At 47.0% G+C, this 16,128-nt stretch overlaps 1 protein-coding gene across 4 annotated transcripts in view; it reads left to right on the top strand.

Annotated features, from left to right (window-relative positions):
• YEATS2 (YEATS domain containing 2) overlaps positions 1 to 16,128 on the top strand; it is a 58,918-nt gene that overhangs the window by 7,047 nt on the left and 35,743 nt on the right. For all 4 annotated transcript variants that reach the window (XM_053310438.1, XM_053310436.1, XM_053310437.1 and 1 more), the window contains 9 exons: positions 839 to 1,078; positions 1,746 to 1,861; positions 2,573 to 2,734; positions 2,847 to 2,958; positions 6,469 to 6,513; positions 8,111 to 8,297; positions 8,669 to 8,902; positions 10,958 to 11,116; positions 13,183 to 13,280. In XM_053310438.1, the coding sequence (XP_053166413.1) occupies positions 839 to 1,078; positions 1,746 to 1,861; positions 2,573 to 2,734; positions 2,847 to 2,958; positions 6,469 to 6,513; positions 8,111 to 8,297; positions 8,669 to 8,902; positions 10,958 to 11,116; positions 13,183 to 13,280 (1,353 nt within the window). The remainder of the gene's footprint in view (positions 1 to 838; positions 1,079 to 1,745; positions 1,862 to 2,572; positions 2,735 to 2,846; positions 2,959 to 6,468; positions 6,514 to 8,110; positions 8,298 to 8,668; positions 8,903 to 10,957; positions 11,117 to 13,182; positions 13,281 to 16,128) is intronic.

The raw sequence follows: 16,128 nt of genomic DNA, 5'->3' as shown, positions 1-16,128 counted from the left end.
AAGCTAAAAACTAGGAATTATAAAAACTAAAGAACCTACCAGATATACACAACAGGCAAAACATTAAAAAGCCTCTTTAAAAAGATGTGTGTTTACTTGTTTTTTAAAAACACAGAGAGGGAGCATGGTGAAGCTCTTCAGGGAGGGCATTCCAAAGTCGAGGGGCCACAGTCGAAAAGATCCTGTCTCTAGTACTTGCCAATCAGATCTCTGTTAGTGGTGGGGCCATGAGCAGGGCCTGAGATGACGAGCGGAGGGCCCTGGCAGATTCATATGGGCAAATGCGGTCCAACAGGTACCCCGGCCCCAAGCCATGTAGGGCTTTAAAGGTCAAAACCAGCACCTTGAATCTAGTCCGGAAATGGACTGGTATCCAATGAAGCTGACGTAGGATGGGTGTAATACTCATGAAATGACTTGCACCCACGATCATCCTTGTGGCAGCATTCTGAACTAGCTGAAGCTTCCAAACCGTCTTCAAGGGCAGCCCCACGTAGAGCGCATTGCAGTAGTCCAATCTGGACGTTACCAGAGCATGAGTGACTGAGGTCACGTCCGACTTCTCCAAGTGTGGTCGCAGCTGGCGCACCAGCTGTAACTGGCAAAAGGCACTTCTTCACACCGCTGTCACCTGTGCCTCCAAGGACCGCATTGGGTCCAGAAGCACCCCCAAGCTGCAGGCTTTGTCTTTCAGAGGGAGTGTGACCCCATCCAAGACCAGATTTACCTGACTCCTCAGATAGTGATCCACTTGTTACTCATAATCTTTTGATATTCTGATTTCTATCGTAACTCTCATTCTGAACAAGATTGCTCCAGCCCACTGTGTTTGTTTCAGGGAACCAAGGCTTGTGACCCGATGGTTTTTAACCATCCATCCATCAAGAAATTTGTGGAATCTCCATCCCGATCATCATCTCCTGCCAATCAGGGATCAGAAACTCTGTCTGTTAACCATTCAGAGTGTGAATTGTCTCAGCATGCAGACTACTTGATGGGAAAGGACAATGGTAATTTGGATGCAGAAGAGAGATTATCAAGCAAGCTGGAGCAGAGATCAAGCAAGAATTCGGGACAGGTAAAATGAAAGCCAGTGTTAAAATATGCGGTTGGAAAGAGTGTTCCTTTTGGAAGGCAGCTGTGGCGTGCTCTCTCTCTCTCTCTCTCTCTCTCTCTCTCGCGTGCACGCTCTCTATATATAATTTCTAGCTTCTGCTTTGCTTTTCCCACCTTGCATAACTTATTCTGTCTTCACCATCCCTGCATTGTAGAGAGGAGAAGCTGTCGAAGCACTATTGTGAAGAAAGGAGTTGTTTAAGCTTCTTATCTTGCTCTTTGCTACCTATTTCCTGCTGATGCAGCATTATATGCAGTAATGATTTCAAAATTGCTGTGCTGTCATTTTGGTTTCATCATTCATAATATTACATGGCTGCAAGCTACTGCAGTTTCTGCAGCTCTTAACACCTTCAGAGCAAATATAGAAGAGAAACTGTTTTCATGAAAAACACCTTGACTTTAATGTAGTGAGATAACTGCCTTTATTTTAGTTTTAGTAGACCTAAGCCAGGGGGCTTTTGGGTGGGTTTATACACATATATAGTTTTTCAGGATTGGTGGTTCTGTATTGACTTTCACTGTAGACAAGGTTGCCCCCTTAAATCATAACTAGTTTTTCAAGGACAGGGTGGGGTAATGTTTTGAGTAAATGTGCTTAAGCAGATTTCTAAAAAAATTACCCACAGGGCACTTCTGGTGTTGCAAGAGATCACAAAGCAGGGCTGAGAAAAGCTGGTTTTGCAAATGATGAGAATTCACGGCTGTTTGTGAAGAAAACCATAGTGGTCGGCAATGTCTCCAAGTTAGTATCTAAGGTCTTATTTACGTATGTTCTTCTAACCATCAAACCAAAATGTTTGGAGGCTGGTCAATATTTTAAACATTTAATCTTAGTGAAATTCTTTGCATATTTAAAAAAACAACAACACCCGAGTGATTATATTTATAATATTGAACACACCTCCTGGTATTTCCTACTGAACTGGAATTCACTTGCTCTAGGAAAATTTGAGCAGGAATTGAAGACCGTTAAATCATCAGTTGATCTCTGTGAATTTTCTTTCACTGGTTTGAATTGTGGCTGGGGAAGATGGGAGTTGTGGTTCAGCAACATCTGGAGGACCACAAATTGGGAACCACTGGTTTAAACCAAACTAGTTTAATATTGGTTTATTATAAATCATCAATATTTGGTGATTGTTCAGTACTCAGAATAAACTGGTTTGGTTTAAGGTGTTTTTAATTGGGAAATGTGAATATAAAAAAGAGAATATGTGACATGAGTGGGAAGCTTTTGCCCAGAAGGATGTAAAGATATTTCAGAACAAAAATAAATTTGGGGATCTTAAATTTTATATTTGGAAGAAAGGACTCTAAAGGGAGAAGTAAAATCAAGATTAGTGAACACGTTTGAGCACAAATTTTTGCTCTTTTTTTTAACCCTTTAATTTCTGGTACAATATTATGCAAAGAATATGGAGTGAAATTAACTTGTGGTTTTTCCTTCTGACAGGTACATTCCTCCTGATAAGAGAGAAGAGAATGACCAATCCACTCATAAATGGATGGTGTATGTACGAGGATCTCGAAGAGAACCCAGCATCCATCATTTTGTCAAGAAAGTCTGGTTCTTCCTTCATCCCAGCTACAAACCCAATGATCTTGTTGAAGTCAGGTAACAAAATTCTCAGTGAAACTAAAAGTAATGGGAAAAGGCCAGTGAACAGGTAGTTGGGAAGAATTGTTTTGAAGTGCAATGGAGGCATCTACAATGTCTTTATTTCTAGAGAGCCTCCTTTCCACCTGACCAGGCGTGGCTGGGGAGAGTTTCCTGTGAGGATTCAGATTCACTTCAAGGATAGTCGCAACAAAAGGATCGATATCATACACCATCTGAAGGTAATCTTCCTGCAGTGACAATGCACGCAAGACAAACTTCAGTTTTTTTCTTGTCCAAGAAATTAAAAAAGACCCTGTTTGTTGTGTGCCTAGCTCTTTCTCTTCTGAGAATTTATATCTTCTGTGATGTAATACTTATTTATTTGATTTATATACTGCCCTTCCAAAAATGTCCCAGGGTGGTTTACAACAAAATAAAAATCAAATTAACAATTAAAATCATTTAAACATTAAAATCATTTAAAACCAGCATTAAAAAATTAAGCTTGGGCGAATAAATTTATTGCTTATTACATAAACATTACATAAGGTACCTGCAGTGCCTTTTAAAAAGTTGCCAGAGATGGGGAGGCTCTTATTTCAACAGGGAGCGCATTCAAAAGTCCAGGGGCAGCAACAGAGAAGGCCTGTTCCCGAGTAGCTGCCAAACTAGTTGGCGGCAACTGCAAACGAACCTCTCCAGATGATCTTAACAGTTGGTGGGGCTCATGGTGAAGAAGATGTTCTTCTAAATATCCAGGGTTTTAATATGCACACAGCATATTACATACAAATACATGACACTGTGTGGAGGAACAGCCCTCTATTCCTCCTAGCCTTTTTACCACTGCCACCAAGTGAACTTTTGGGTCCACTACAATAGCCCTTCACAGTTATCAAACATTTCAAAAAAACAATAACAAACCTCTGTAGTGTAGAAAGGCTTATAGGCATAGGGTGGGGACAATCAACAAGCTTCTAATAAGAAAATTTACTTAGGAAAAATTGGTTCAATTAAACAGAAAAAATACGAACTCAAAACAGTTACTTACAGAGCAGGTCAGGGAAAATAAAAAGCTGGAGAAATGTAATCATTACCTACCTCTGTACAGGTCCCTACTCAGAGTCCTCTTGTACTTTCTTACTGGCTTGCTGGGCAGACTCTTTGTTCTGAGTATGGCACAGGTCTGGGGCTCAATCCAGCCTGGCTCTTCCTTTTCTTCAGTGATTTCAGCTCAAAGGCTGCTGCTGCTTCTTGCTGGCTGCTCACTCTCTGCAAACTACCAAACTCTGCTGCCAGGTCTCTCCCTCAGGACTCACTCCCAGAACTCGGTTGACTTCAGTCACTTCCTTTTCAAAACACTCCTGGTTTATACAGTTTCTCTGGCCCAACAGCTTTTTAAGCCATCCAGTTAGAACAAACAAAATTTTTCTCCATTTCCTGAAATCTCCTTTCCCTCCAAAAGTCAACTGTCAAAATGCTAAACCAAAAGTCAAACTACAGAGAACAAAGAATGAACATTTGAACTTGCTATCCTTCTCCATGCACAGGGATTTGCAAGCACAGAAATCCTATTTGCAATACTGCAGAGTTTTTTATGAATATAACACAATTCATTTATCAGGGCTTATTTACAAGAAGAGATTTGGGATTATTAATATATGATACAATATAGAGGCTTATTTACAGAAACCCAAGAGGTCTAGGCCTCGTTTCTCCACACACTGCCTTATACTAGGTCAGTTCCATCTAGATTAGTAACTGACTGATAGCAGCTGTATAGGAATTTGGACAGGGGTTTTTCCCAGCCCTACCTGGAGATAGGGGTGTGCACAAAACCGTCTGTTCCGGTTCGGGTCCGGACTGGCCAGTACGGTTCTGCACCCCACCTTGTTTCGGGGGGGGGGACAGGATGAGGGTTGTGATTTTTGTTGTTCAAAAATTACTTTTTTAAACTCGCCACCTCCAGGGGCTTCTCTGAGGCTGCGGGTGTGTGGGTGTGTATTCTCTGCAATCCCTCCACCCTGGGCTCCGTTATGGTAAAAATCGCCTGGTTCAGGCAAACTTTGGCCTGTTCCAGGCCTGCCCTGTATGGTGGTGGCCATTTTGGAGGCTGCTGTGCATGTCCAATGGGCCTCTGCGTGTTCAGGGCATGACCACCAGGTAATTCTTACTATGATGAAGGCTGGCGGGGGAACTCTGGATAAACACATCCACAGTCTCAGAGAAGCCCCCTGGAGGGGGTGATTAAAAACATTTTTTTAAAAAAATTCTATATTGCAGAACCCCCCCACCCCAAATGACTGGAGCAGGGGGTTTCAGTCTGATACCGAACGGGTGCGTCTGTGTGTGTTTGGTTTGATATCGGACCGTCGAAACTAACGGGTTTGATCTAACCTGTTTGCACATCCCTATGTGGAGCTGCCCGGGATTGAACATGGGAGCTTCTGCATGCCTGGAAGCTGTCCTGCCATTGAGTGTGGGAGATGGGCCCATTACTCATGCAAGGCGTACTGCTGAGCACAGACCACGCTCTCAAAAGAGCAGCACTGTTCCAGGCAGTGTGGAGCTCCAGAGGCCAGGACGACGCATCCTGGACTCCGGGTATCCCACAATGCACTGAGCGCAGTGCGTTGGTGGTTCCCCTGTCAGATGGGCTCTCTAGGCACCCATCTCACTGTCTTCTTGGGCTGCATGCCCATGATATCGTTGCTCCTCATGAGAACAGCCTCACTGGGTTGGATCCCAATTGAATTTTTTTCAAATGAAAGAGGTGCCATTATTGCAAGGAAGGAGATAAGAGTTTTGCTGAGTCCCATCTCTTGCATTAGGAAGATCAGTGAAAACTGCTCCTCTTGCCTTCCACAGATGGAACATTTCTATTCACAGAAGTATTATTTGGGATGCTACACATTGTTCATATAATGTCTTTAAAGCATATTGATGGGGAAGAAATGTCCTAGGCTGAATAAATTAGTGTAGTGAACATAGAAAAGTGTTTTGCTTCCCTCTTGCCCTGCCTGGAGTTCTGAGATAAGTCGGTTGCCTTTTACTAAACTGTTAGTTGAATGTCTGCATTTTTCTCTTTTGCAACCAAATTGTCTTATATTTTTTATTTTAATCCTGTCTTTAAGTGCTTGGTGATTTCCATGGTAGTGGAGAAAGGGACCCAGTGCTGTGCACTATAGGAAAACCACTCTGTTTCCTCCCAGTGTGATGCTAATTCATTTTGGTTCTTTAAAGGTTTTCCATGCAAATTGGTATTCCCTAGCTGTATTTGGAAAGCATTGTGGGAACTGACTGGAGCCATTTTCCTTTATGTAGTAAAGTCAAAATACTTGGGAAAAACAAATACATAAATTCCAAATTGAGAAAATCTAGCTAAAGTGCTTGGAACACAAAGGGCCTGTGCAGCTCATAGTGCTGTTTTCATAAATCCTTTTGTATTATCCCTAGCAAAAGCTTGTTTTAAAATTTCCACTTAGCTTGACTCGCTGTTTTTAATAAGAGATACAAAATCATTTGAAGGAGTACACGTGCTTTAGAGTTGCATACTGTGGAAAAGTCACATGGCATTTGCATGTTTCTCATGGCTATCCTTGGAAAATGATGCAGGGTAGTTTCCAAATGCAGAACTGCAAATATGGAAGGAGAGGACTTGTGTGTCTATTTCCCTGCTAAGGAATGTGTGTAAATATTGGTGGCAAAAAGCTGTTTTTCCTTATCTAACTGGGTTTTTCTTTTTACAGTTGGATAGAACGTACACTGGTCTACAGACACTAGGTGCTGAAACGGTATGGGGTGTGTGTGTGTGTGTGTAGATTTAGTCTGTTCATCATAATTGTAAAATGGGCATAGTGATAGCTGACCTTGCAAAAACCTTGTGAGCAGTAAATAACTGCAGAGCAGTTTGCATTATGCTTTCAGCATGCAGAGTGTGTAGGTTGGACCATTGATGATGATGATGATGGCTGCTTTGCGTGCATTCGCATTTCCAGTATTGGCATGTAAATGTGATTCTTGCCACAGTTGGTCCTAAGGCAAGGTTTTTCCCTGTCCTCTAAAGGTTGCAGGAGATGGAAGCTGAAAGACCCAAGAAGATCTTGTAGAGTAGTGTGTGGGTTACGTATAGGGAAGGGGGAGGACATATGGCCCTAAACATCTGAAGAGGATCCTGAGCACCTGTGATGTGGAGAGTTTGTGGCTGTGTTCAGAGAGCATGTACTATATTCTATATTCTTCTGAATGTGCTGTAGGTGATTTGTAACTCTGATGTTGCCATTAGGGGTGTGCACGGAACCGCGGAGCTGCGGTCCGGCACTGAGGTGGGGGGTTCCATTAAGGGCGGGGGGGGGCTTTACTTACCCCTCCCGTGTTTTCCCAACTCCGGCGCCGTATTTAGTGTAGAAATCCGGCGGCAGGATACCTCCATGCCGCCCGCTTCAATCTCCGATTGGCTCCTCCGTGGTTAACAATCGGGCAGCAGGGTACCTCCCTGCCGCCCCGTTCAAGCCCCCTGCCGCCCCCTTCAATCCCGCTCTGCTTGCTCATTAGAAATGGGCGGCAGGACACCTCCCTGCCACCCCTTTCCCTGCCGGGCTGCCTGCCGCCCATTTCTAAAGCTCCTTTTAGAAATGGGCAGCAGGACACCTCCCTGCCGCCCCTTTCCCTGCTAGGCTGCAAAAGGCTAAAGCCACCCCCCCCGCCCTTAATGGAACCCCCCACCCTAACCCTTCCGAATCGAACCGCCCCGTGTCCGGACCGGTCCGGAGGCCAGTAGAATGGCCTCCGAACCGGTCCGTGCACATCCCTAGTTGCCATTCACAAATTGAGTAAGTAGCTTAAAACTATAAGATTCATGTCAAAGCAGAAATAGGAGGTTATGACTCTTTAGAGTACTGCAGTGATCTTCACTGGTTTATGCAGCGGAGGCCACTGGCCTGTGCCCATCCCGCCACACCTCTGCTGTGGGCCTGTGCTTGGCCCAGCGGCGTGGGGGGAAGGCATGTGCTGAAGGTGCTCACCAGGCACCTTCCTGTCTTTCCCACCTCCCACCGCCACTCAGAAGGTGTGGGGGAGCAGGGGGGTAAGCAAGCCAGGGGCCACCAGCGGGGTATGTGCAAGCCGCAAATTGAAGCACCCTGCCATGCCAACCAATGTACTTTGATCAAGACCTGCTTCAGTGGGTGTCTGCTTATAGTAAACTGCTTGGGTAGAATGGTTCCATGCAGTTAAGGTGGCCTTTAAGCATGCCAGCATAATCCTTAAACTGGGAACTTAAGTTAAGATGGATGCAGAGGACTCGGGAAATTTTGTCCTTGATATCAAAGGATTCTCTGTGTGTGCGTGCCTGAGTCACCTTATACTAGTTTTTCTTTCTCTTCCTGAAAGGTAGTGGATGTTGAATTGCATCGGTATTCCCTTAGAGAAGAATATATGTTCTCCCAGTCTTCAGATTCTGATCTTTCCGATGCTCCCTCTTCTTCACATTTACCACTAAACATGCCAGCGCCAATGAAAGCATTTTCACCTATAAAGCAAATGCATGAGTCCATTATTGATGCTTCTGTTGAAAAAGGTAAAAACGAGTATGCACACGTGTGTACGTGCATCTATATACACTCAAAATACTTTAGCACAATTGTGTTATGGCCAGTTTTACAGTCACTTCTAATAAATGCTGTTCTTGGAGCTTATTGGAAATGGAACTACCTAGGTAGGTAGTTTCAGTGACTATGGAAAGACAGAAATTATGAAATAAATGTCTGGCCTGTCATCCTGAACATGAAGGTACCAAATGCTACTCACTATTGCTTTGTTTGGAGTATGGCATGTGAATATTTAAAGCTGCTCCCAACAACAGCAGAAATGGGGGTGAGGGAGATAAATTTCTAATTTGATTGTAACCTTTGATTTATTTACTTGAGGTTTTTAAATTTTACCTATCAGGATTCAGCACTGAAGCTGAAAGGCATACGACCTTTTATTCTCTGCCATCATCCTTAGAACGGACTCCCGTGAAGCTGGCAACCCAGAAAGTTAGTTTTGGCTCTCATGGCAACTCTGCTTTTCAGCCAATTGCAGCTAGTTGCAAAATAGTGCCTCAAAGTCGAATCCCAAGCCCTGCGGAATCTCCCGGCAAGTCTTTTCAGCCCATCACCATGAGCTGCAAGATTGTATCAGGTATGACTCATTTTGTGTATTTAGTTATGTTCTGTGAAGACAGGAATAAACTAGTTGGCATTATTTTGAGTGTACTTCCCCCCCCCTTTTTTTTGCAAAAAAGCCAAAAACAAAACCTACCCCCAGATTGTTGCCAACATTTTTGCAAGTGTGCCTCAAGTTGCATCCAAAATATGAGATGCTGCCTCTGTAGTAGGCATGCAGCCCCACACCAGGTAGTTTTGCTTCTCTTCTGTTGTACTTGGATTTCCCAGATAGTGAACTTGCTTGCAAGACCATACAAGTCAAAGTGCTAGGGAATACTGCGAGGAGGAGAATTTGGCCTGACTCCAAACAGTCTGGAGCCTGGATTCTCAAAATTTAAGCTGAGGTCTACAGAAGCTGGAGATTTTAGTAGTGAAGGCATGACCTGACCAGCCAATTTTTGTTTCTCTTAAAACTAAGAGTTTGAGACCGTTGATATGGTCATGTCCATCTAATGATTCTCATGGGTAGGGGTGTGCACGGAACCGGTCCAGCACTGGGGTGGGGGGTTCCAATTAAAACAGGGGGGGCTTTACTCACCCCTTCCTTCAAAGTCACCGTAATGTTTGTAGTAATCGGGCGGCAGGGTGCCGCCCGCTTCAATCTCCACTCGGCTCCTCCATTTGTATATCTAAATTATAATCGGGTGGCAGGATCGCTCCCCGTCCCTGCCGCCCCCTTCAAGCTAAGCCCTGCTCGGCTGGCGGCCGCCCCCTGCAGCTATCAAGAGGTCCCCCGCTGCCCCCTTCTTGCCAAATGTCCCCCCCCCCATTACAAGAGGATGGCAGGAGAGCTCCCTGCCGTCCCCTTCCCCTTTGCCGGCTGGGCTGCAAATGGCTTCCTAGAAGCCATTTGCAGCCCAGCCGGCAAAGCGAGCGGACAGCAGGGAGTTCTCCCGCCGCCCGCTCTCTTAACTTTAGAGAGCGGACGGCAGGAGAATTCCCTGCCGTCCGCTCGCTTTGCCGGCTGGGCGGCAAATGGCTTCTAGGAAGCCTTTTGCGCACGTGCGCGAAAGGCTTCCTAGAAGCCATTTGCAGCCCAGCCGGCAAAGGGGAAGGGGATGGCAGGGAGCTCTCCTGCCGTAATGGGGGGGGGCATTTGGCAAGAAGGGGGCGGCAGGGGACCTCTTGATAGCTGCAGGGGGCGGCCGCCAGCCAAGCAGGGCTTAGCTTGAAGGGGGCGGCAGGGACTGGGAGTGATCCTGCCGCCCGATTATAATTTATGTATACAAATGGAGGAGCCGAGCGGAGATTGAAGCGGGCGGCACCCTGCCGCCCGATTACTACAAAAATTACGGTGACTTTGAAGGAAGGGGTGAGTAAAGCCCCCCCTGTTTTAATTGGAACCCCCCACCCGAACCAAAACCACCCCGTGACTGGACCGGTCTGGAGGCCTTTAGAATGACCTCCGAACCGGTCCGTGCACATGACTACTCATGGGTATTGTCTGATATTAACACGGATCTCCCCAGGTACAGCTACTACTTCTTAGGGGTGAGTTTAGGCAGCTGAACAAATTGCCACTTTGATCATAGCACCAGCTGTTTTTGTGGAGATCTGAGTCATTCTCTGCGTGAATGTGTCCTCAGGAAGCATCATGTGAAAACCATGCTTTAATTTTGTGGACAGACTCTAAAAATGCTTGCTTGCTCTCCAACTTTCGCTTCTCTCTTCTATTACCATCTCCCGCAAGTAGAGATCTTTGTCAGTGGTGGTCTGTTTCTTTATAACTACTGATTGTCACAAAGCGGTGCTAAGTCTGAGCGAGATGGCACCTAGAAAAAGCCTGCAGCCTTCTATGCATGTAGACCTCTGTGATTTGCTGTAGGAGGGAAAGAATGTGACACCCTTTGGTGCTCAAACTTCCTTCGCCTACAGGAGCATGTTTCTGATAGCAGCTGCCCACATAGTTGGGCAGTTCAGCTTTGTTGCTGAAATGAAACTTAAAATACTGCAGATTGCTTTATTTTTTAAAAACAGTTCCTTCGGGTATATGTGTGACATATAATTTAGAATTTATTTGTTTCCTTAGGGTCCCCAATATCAACCCCAAGCCCTTCTCCACTACCTCGTACCCCAACCTCCACTCCAGTGCACATGAAGCAAGGGACTGCAACACCTATAGTCAATAACCCTTACGTTACTGTGGACAAGCCTGGCCAACCAGTTGGAGCAGTAGCCACAAGCACAGGTATGCACTGTAAAGGGGAGATATACTCTCTCTCTGCCTGACCCGTGTGTGTGTGTGTGTGTGTGTGTGTGTGTGTGTAGTGGTCTAGGAGGCAGAATACCATACTACTTCATCCTCAGACAGTTCTGCAACAGATACTTGTGTACGTCACCCTTGTCCTGGAGGGCAGTGGGACAGTCAGGCAACCATCTCTCTCTTGTTTGTTCAAGATTTGTTCTCCCAAGGACCTTGAAGCCTGTTTTGGATCCATAGTTGCCCAATTCACTTCCATTTCTTTTATTCATTTTGTGCTTAGGCCAAGAAACAGTTCACTTGCACGTTCATCCTTTCAGCAAGCAATTTGTTCAGTGTTTAAATGAACCATTGCAAATCACGAACAAATTTACATATTGCTTGATGTCAGCTCTAAATGCAACTTTTTTTTAAAGTAAAGACATTTCTCTATAGAAATGGTTCATTGTGTAGGGATTCCTTCCATACCTATCCATTTACAACATAACACGTTCATAGCCCAAGAGGATAGTGGCGTGCATGGAACTGCAGTGTTCCGGTTTGCAGCCGGGTGGGGGAGGGTGAACTTACCCCTCCCGCTGCTTTCCCCCCACCGGCACTCCTTTTTTGAAAAGCACTTGGGGCAGCAGCGTACCTCCCTGCCACCCCTTCCCCCACTCCTCAGCAAAACGCTTCAGACTGTACAATTGTGTGTGTGCACGCGTGTACACGTCTGACGCACACATGCACACGACGCCATGCGCACACGCAATCATACATTCTGAAGCCTTTTGCTGAGGAACGGGGGAAGGGGCAGCAGGGAGGTACGCTGCTGCCCCAAATGCTTTTCAAAAAAGGAGTGCCAGCGGCGGGGGGGAGCAGCAGGAGGGGTGAGTACACCCTCCCCTGCTCTTAAAGAGGGCGAACCGGTCCGCAGGTGAACCACCCCCCGCAAACCGGTCCACAGGCCTTTATAATGCCCTGCGAACCGGTCCATGAACACCACTACAAGAGGGGAGTAGCCAGAGCTTGGTAACAGCCAGTGCTGAGAAAAAGGAATAAGAACATAAGAACAGCGCTGCTGGATTAGGCACAAGGCCCATCTAGTCCAGCATCCTGTTTCACACAGTGGCCCACCAGATGTCTCTGGGGAGTCCACAGGCATGTGCATGCTCTCTCTCTCCTGTGGTTGCCCCCCTGCAACTGGTATTGAGAGGCATCATGCCTCTGAGGCTGAAGGTGGCTCACAGCCACCAGACTAGTAGCCATTGATAGACCTGTCCACCATGAATTTGTTTTAAGCCCCTTTTAAAGTCATCCAAGCTGGTGGCCATCACCACATCCTATGGCAAAGAATTCCATAGATTAATTATACACTGTGTGAATAAGTACTTCCTCTTGTCGGTCCTAAATTTTCCGATTGTCAGTTTCATCATGGAGTGACCCTTGGTTCTAGTGTTGTGAGAGAGGGAGAAACTTTTCACTGTCAAACCTCTCCACTCCATCCACAATTTTATACACTTCGATCATGTCTCCCCTTAGTCGCCTCTTTTCCAAGGTAAAGAGTCCCAGATGTTGTAGCCTAGCCTCATAAGGAAGGTGCTCCAGGCCCCTGATCATCTTGGTTGCCCTCTTCTGCACCTTTTCCAGTTCTACAATATCCTTCTTAAGATATGGTGACTGTCCTTTCTCACCCGAGCTGTGCTTGGCCCTTGTGATGTCAGCACAGCAAATCCACCAAGGCTTCTTCCTTGAGTGGGGTGCAAAAAATGGGTGTGTATTCCTATGCTTCCCAGTAGTGAAATTGTCTAGACTGGTGAATGAGCACGGGTCCTCTTAGCCACTATATGAGAAGAAAGCAAGTGTGTTTTTTGAAACCAAACTAGGCTGTGGGGAGGTCTCTCTTCTGAGAGAAGACAACACTGTATTTCTTATCGCATTCCACTAGCTCTCTTCCAAGACAAGGCATGTCCTGTTCAGTAGCATCAGTGTTAGTTACTACTGTAAATAAAAATAACACTAAGTGTGGTTAAATGTGCTCTATGCTAATGTCCACTGTATCTCCCAAAACATAGGTAGCCCAGCAAGTAAGGTTACAAGTGTTTCTCAGGCCTCTCATGGAACTGGGTCTCCAAAGATCCACGGAAGCAGTTTCGTGAGTTCTGCCGTCAAGGTAACATTCATTGGGTTAGCTCTTTTTGATCGTTTAAAAACTTGCCATAAAGCAATATACCATGTATTCTATCCTTCAAGACAGTATTCCCAGGCACATGGAGTTGCAGTGTCCATCTCGTGATGTTCTGGTTAGAGCTGCTAGCATTAAGTGCTCTTTTTCGCTTCTCCTACCCATCCCGTCATTTCCCACGCTGAGTCTACTTTCAGATATTTCCACAAGGTTTCTCATGTGATCTACCTCTGGAGTTCTCCCACTTACAGTCCAAGTTTTCCCTGAGACTCATGAGTTTGCTTCCTTTTTCAGTATAGTTTGTGGAAGCCAAAAAGCAGGTCCCACTAAGTTCAGTAGAGCTTACGCCCAGGGGCGTATCTAGGGTAGGGCAGGCAGGGCACGTGCCCCGGGCGCCACTTGAAGGGGGCGCCATTTTTGAAAATTAAAAAAAATATTTTTTTTTTAAATGGCCACCAAAAACAAAATGGACACCGTGCATGCTCAAATGGCCTCTGTGAGGCCCTAGGCCATGCCAGGATTTGCAGAGGCCATTTGAGCATGTGTGGTGGCCATCTTGTTTTCAGTGGCCATTTTTTAAAAAAAGGTTATTTTTAAAAATGGACACCGCACATGCTCAAATGGTTCCTGTGAGGCCCTAGAGGCCAGTGGGGGGAGGGGGAACCTTTGCAGGCCCCTTCACGGCCCTTAGGAAGCCCCCCAAAGGGGCTACAGGTTAATATATGTCACTGTACACATATTCAGATTGGCACTATGTACAGAGAATCAGGGCTTGTGAATACTGAGCTGAAGCTTATGAGCTAGGATTGTATTCATTTGCTCTTATTTTGCTTCTTGTGATAAATGAGTTAAATGTGATGTCTTAATAATATGGCTATTAATGGTGAGTTTGTCTCTGAATCAGTATGAAATCCTTAGTATTAAGCCCCACTGGGAGTTTCTTGCTCTCTTTCTCTCATTTTAACTGTCTTTCTGAAAGACTAGAATATATTCCAAGCAGTGACACAGTTTACTCTGCATATCCTTTAATTATTTTCAGAGTATCTGGGAAAAGTCAAATTCTCCATTTATTTTTAAAACTTATGTAATAGTGATGCTACAATGCATAGTAGAGAATTAGACAGGCGCTTCTGTTTAGTTTTCCAAGTACACCTCCACATAGTATTTGGATATTTCATGAGCCCTAGCATACTGAAATTAGTAGTTCTCGGCTGCCGTGTGAGGACAACTCCCTGGGTTATCATCCCATGCTCGCTCCAGGGCAGGACGTATGCTAATTCTAAAGCTATAAAAGTAGCCGGATGGTAACCCCACCCAGTTCTTTTCATCCTGCTAACGCTCCAGGAAAGGATACTCAGCCTTGCTTCGTTCCTCAGATAAGTCTCCTTTTTAACTTGCTCCTTCCTCTGCTTACGCCTCTCCCTTCTCCTTGGCTCCTCGGCTGCCCCCCTCCCCTCTCCCTCATCTTAAAAAAAAAAAAAAAAAAGGCATTTCTTCAAAAAGGGTTCCCTGCCAAGCCTCAATCTCCGCTCCACTCCCGCTCGTTTGCTCAGCCTATTTACTCAGTCCTCCGCTCCCCGCTTGCTGTCCAGACCTTCTCCCTCCCTCTCCCCCCTTCTGCCATGGAGCAGCCGTGCCTGCAGGGACTCCGATCACGTGCGGAGAGGCAAAAGACCCAAGCAGCAAAGGCGGACCGCCCCGCTGCGAGCGCGGCCGCCGCTAGACACGCTGCAGCCATGCCCAGGACCACCGCGTCCCCCCCGGGCGAGGGCACTTCGGCAGCACCGCCCCCCTCTGTGGGGGCGGGCGCCTCAAGGAAAGACCGGCATGCTGCTGCCGGTGCGCGGGCGGGCGCACAGAGCGAAGGGCGCCATCTTGGCTCGTCCCTCGAGGAGGCAGAGCAGGCGAGGGCCCAGCGGCGGCGCAGGAGAGCCCAAGTGTTGGAACTGCTCACAGCGGCCCGTTCCTCGGAGGCCACCAGCTCCTCGGGAGAGGAGGAGGAGGGCATCGCACAGACCGAGGAGGGTGAGTGTGAGCGGCAGTCCCCTGGCGGAACGGGAGCTCCCGAGAGCAGGCAGCCCCTCTCCATGGCTCCTATTCAGGCTTCCCCATCGAATAGCCCCCCCCTGCTGGTACCAATAGCGCAGGCCCCGGCAGGAGACCAGGGAGCGGCCCCTCCCCCCTCCTCTGCAGCCCCAGGGCCAGAGATGCCGGAGAGCTGGAAAACCTGGATCAGTGATCTGCTCTCGCAAGCCCTGCATCAGCGCAAGGCGGGAAAGAGGGGCCGTAAGCGAGGGAGGCGATCGCCCTCCCCCTCCTCCCCCTCCTCTTCCGATTCTGACTCCACCCCACATGGGAAATCCCACAGAAAGAGGCGGAAGGGCCGCAAGGGGCAGCAGAAGAGGCGTAGGGATCCCAGCCCCACTGCCACACGCCCTGCCCCAACCCACTCCTCAGAAGACACGGGCCCAGAGTCCCCTACCCACCTAGGGAGGGTCCCTGCCCTGCCTCGTTCCCCCGTGGGCCAAGCCGATACTGCCCTTACAGAGGGGGTTGGCCCTGATCTGGCAGACTTGGGGGACGATTCCAGGGAAGAAGGGGAGTGGTCTGATGGACAGGCAGGGATGGAGGAATCCACCCCTCAATTCAAGCGCCTTTTTCCATCTGATGATTTCTCCACATTGTTTGTTAAGGCCATGCGCACCCTGGGTCTCGATATTGAGGGTTTGCATCCTGGGGCTGCTCCCTCCAAGGAATCTCTGGTATTACCTACACATTCTTCACCAGAGCTCCTGTTTCCCTTGCCAAATACCTTCTCAGAGGTTCTCCAGCAGGA

The sequence above is a fragment of the Hemicordylus capensis genome, chromosome 3 (assembly GCF_027244095.1).
Source record: "Hemicordylus capensis ecotype Gifberg chromosome 3, rHemCap1.1.pri, whole genome shotgun sequence".
NCBI lineage: Eukaryota > Metazoa > Chordata > Lepidosauria > Squamata > Cordylidae > Hemicordylus > Hemicordylus capensis.
The sequence above is the reverse complement of the archived record's forward strand: the minus strand, read 5'-3'. Positions and strand labels throughout refer to the sequence as shown.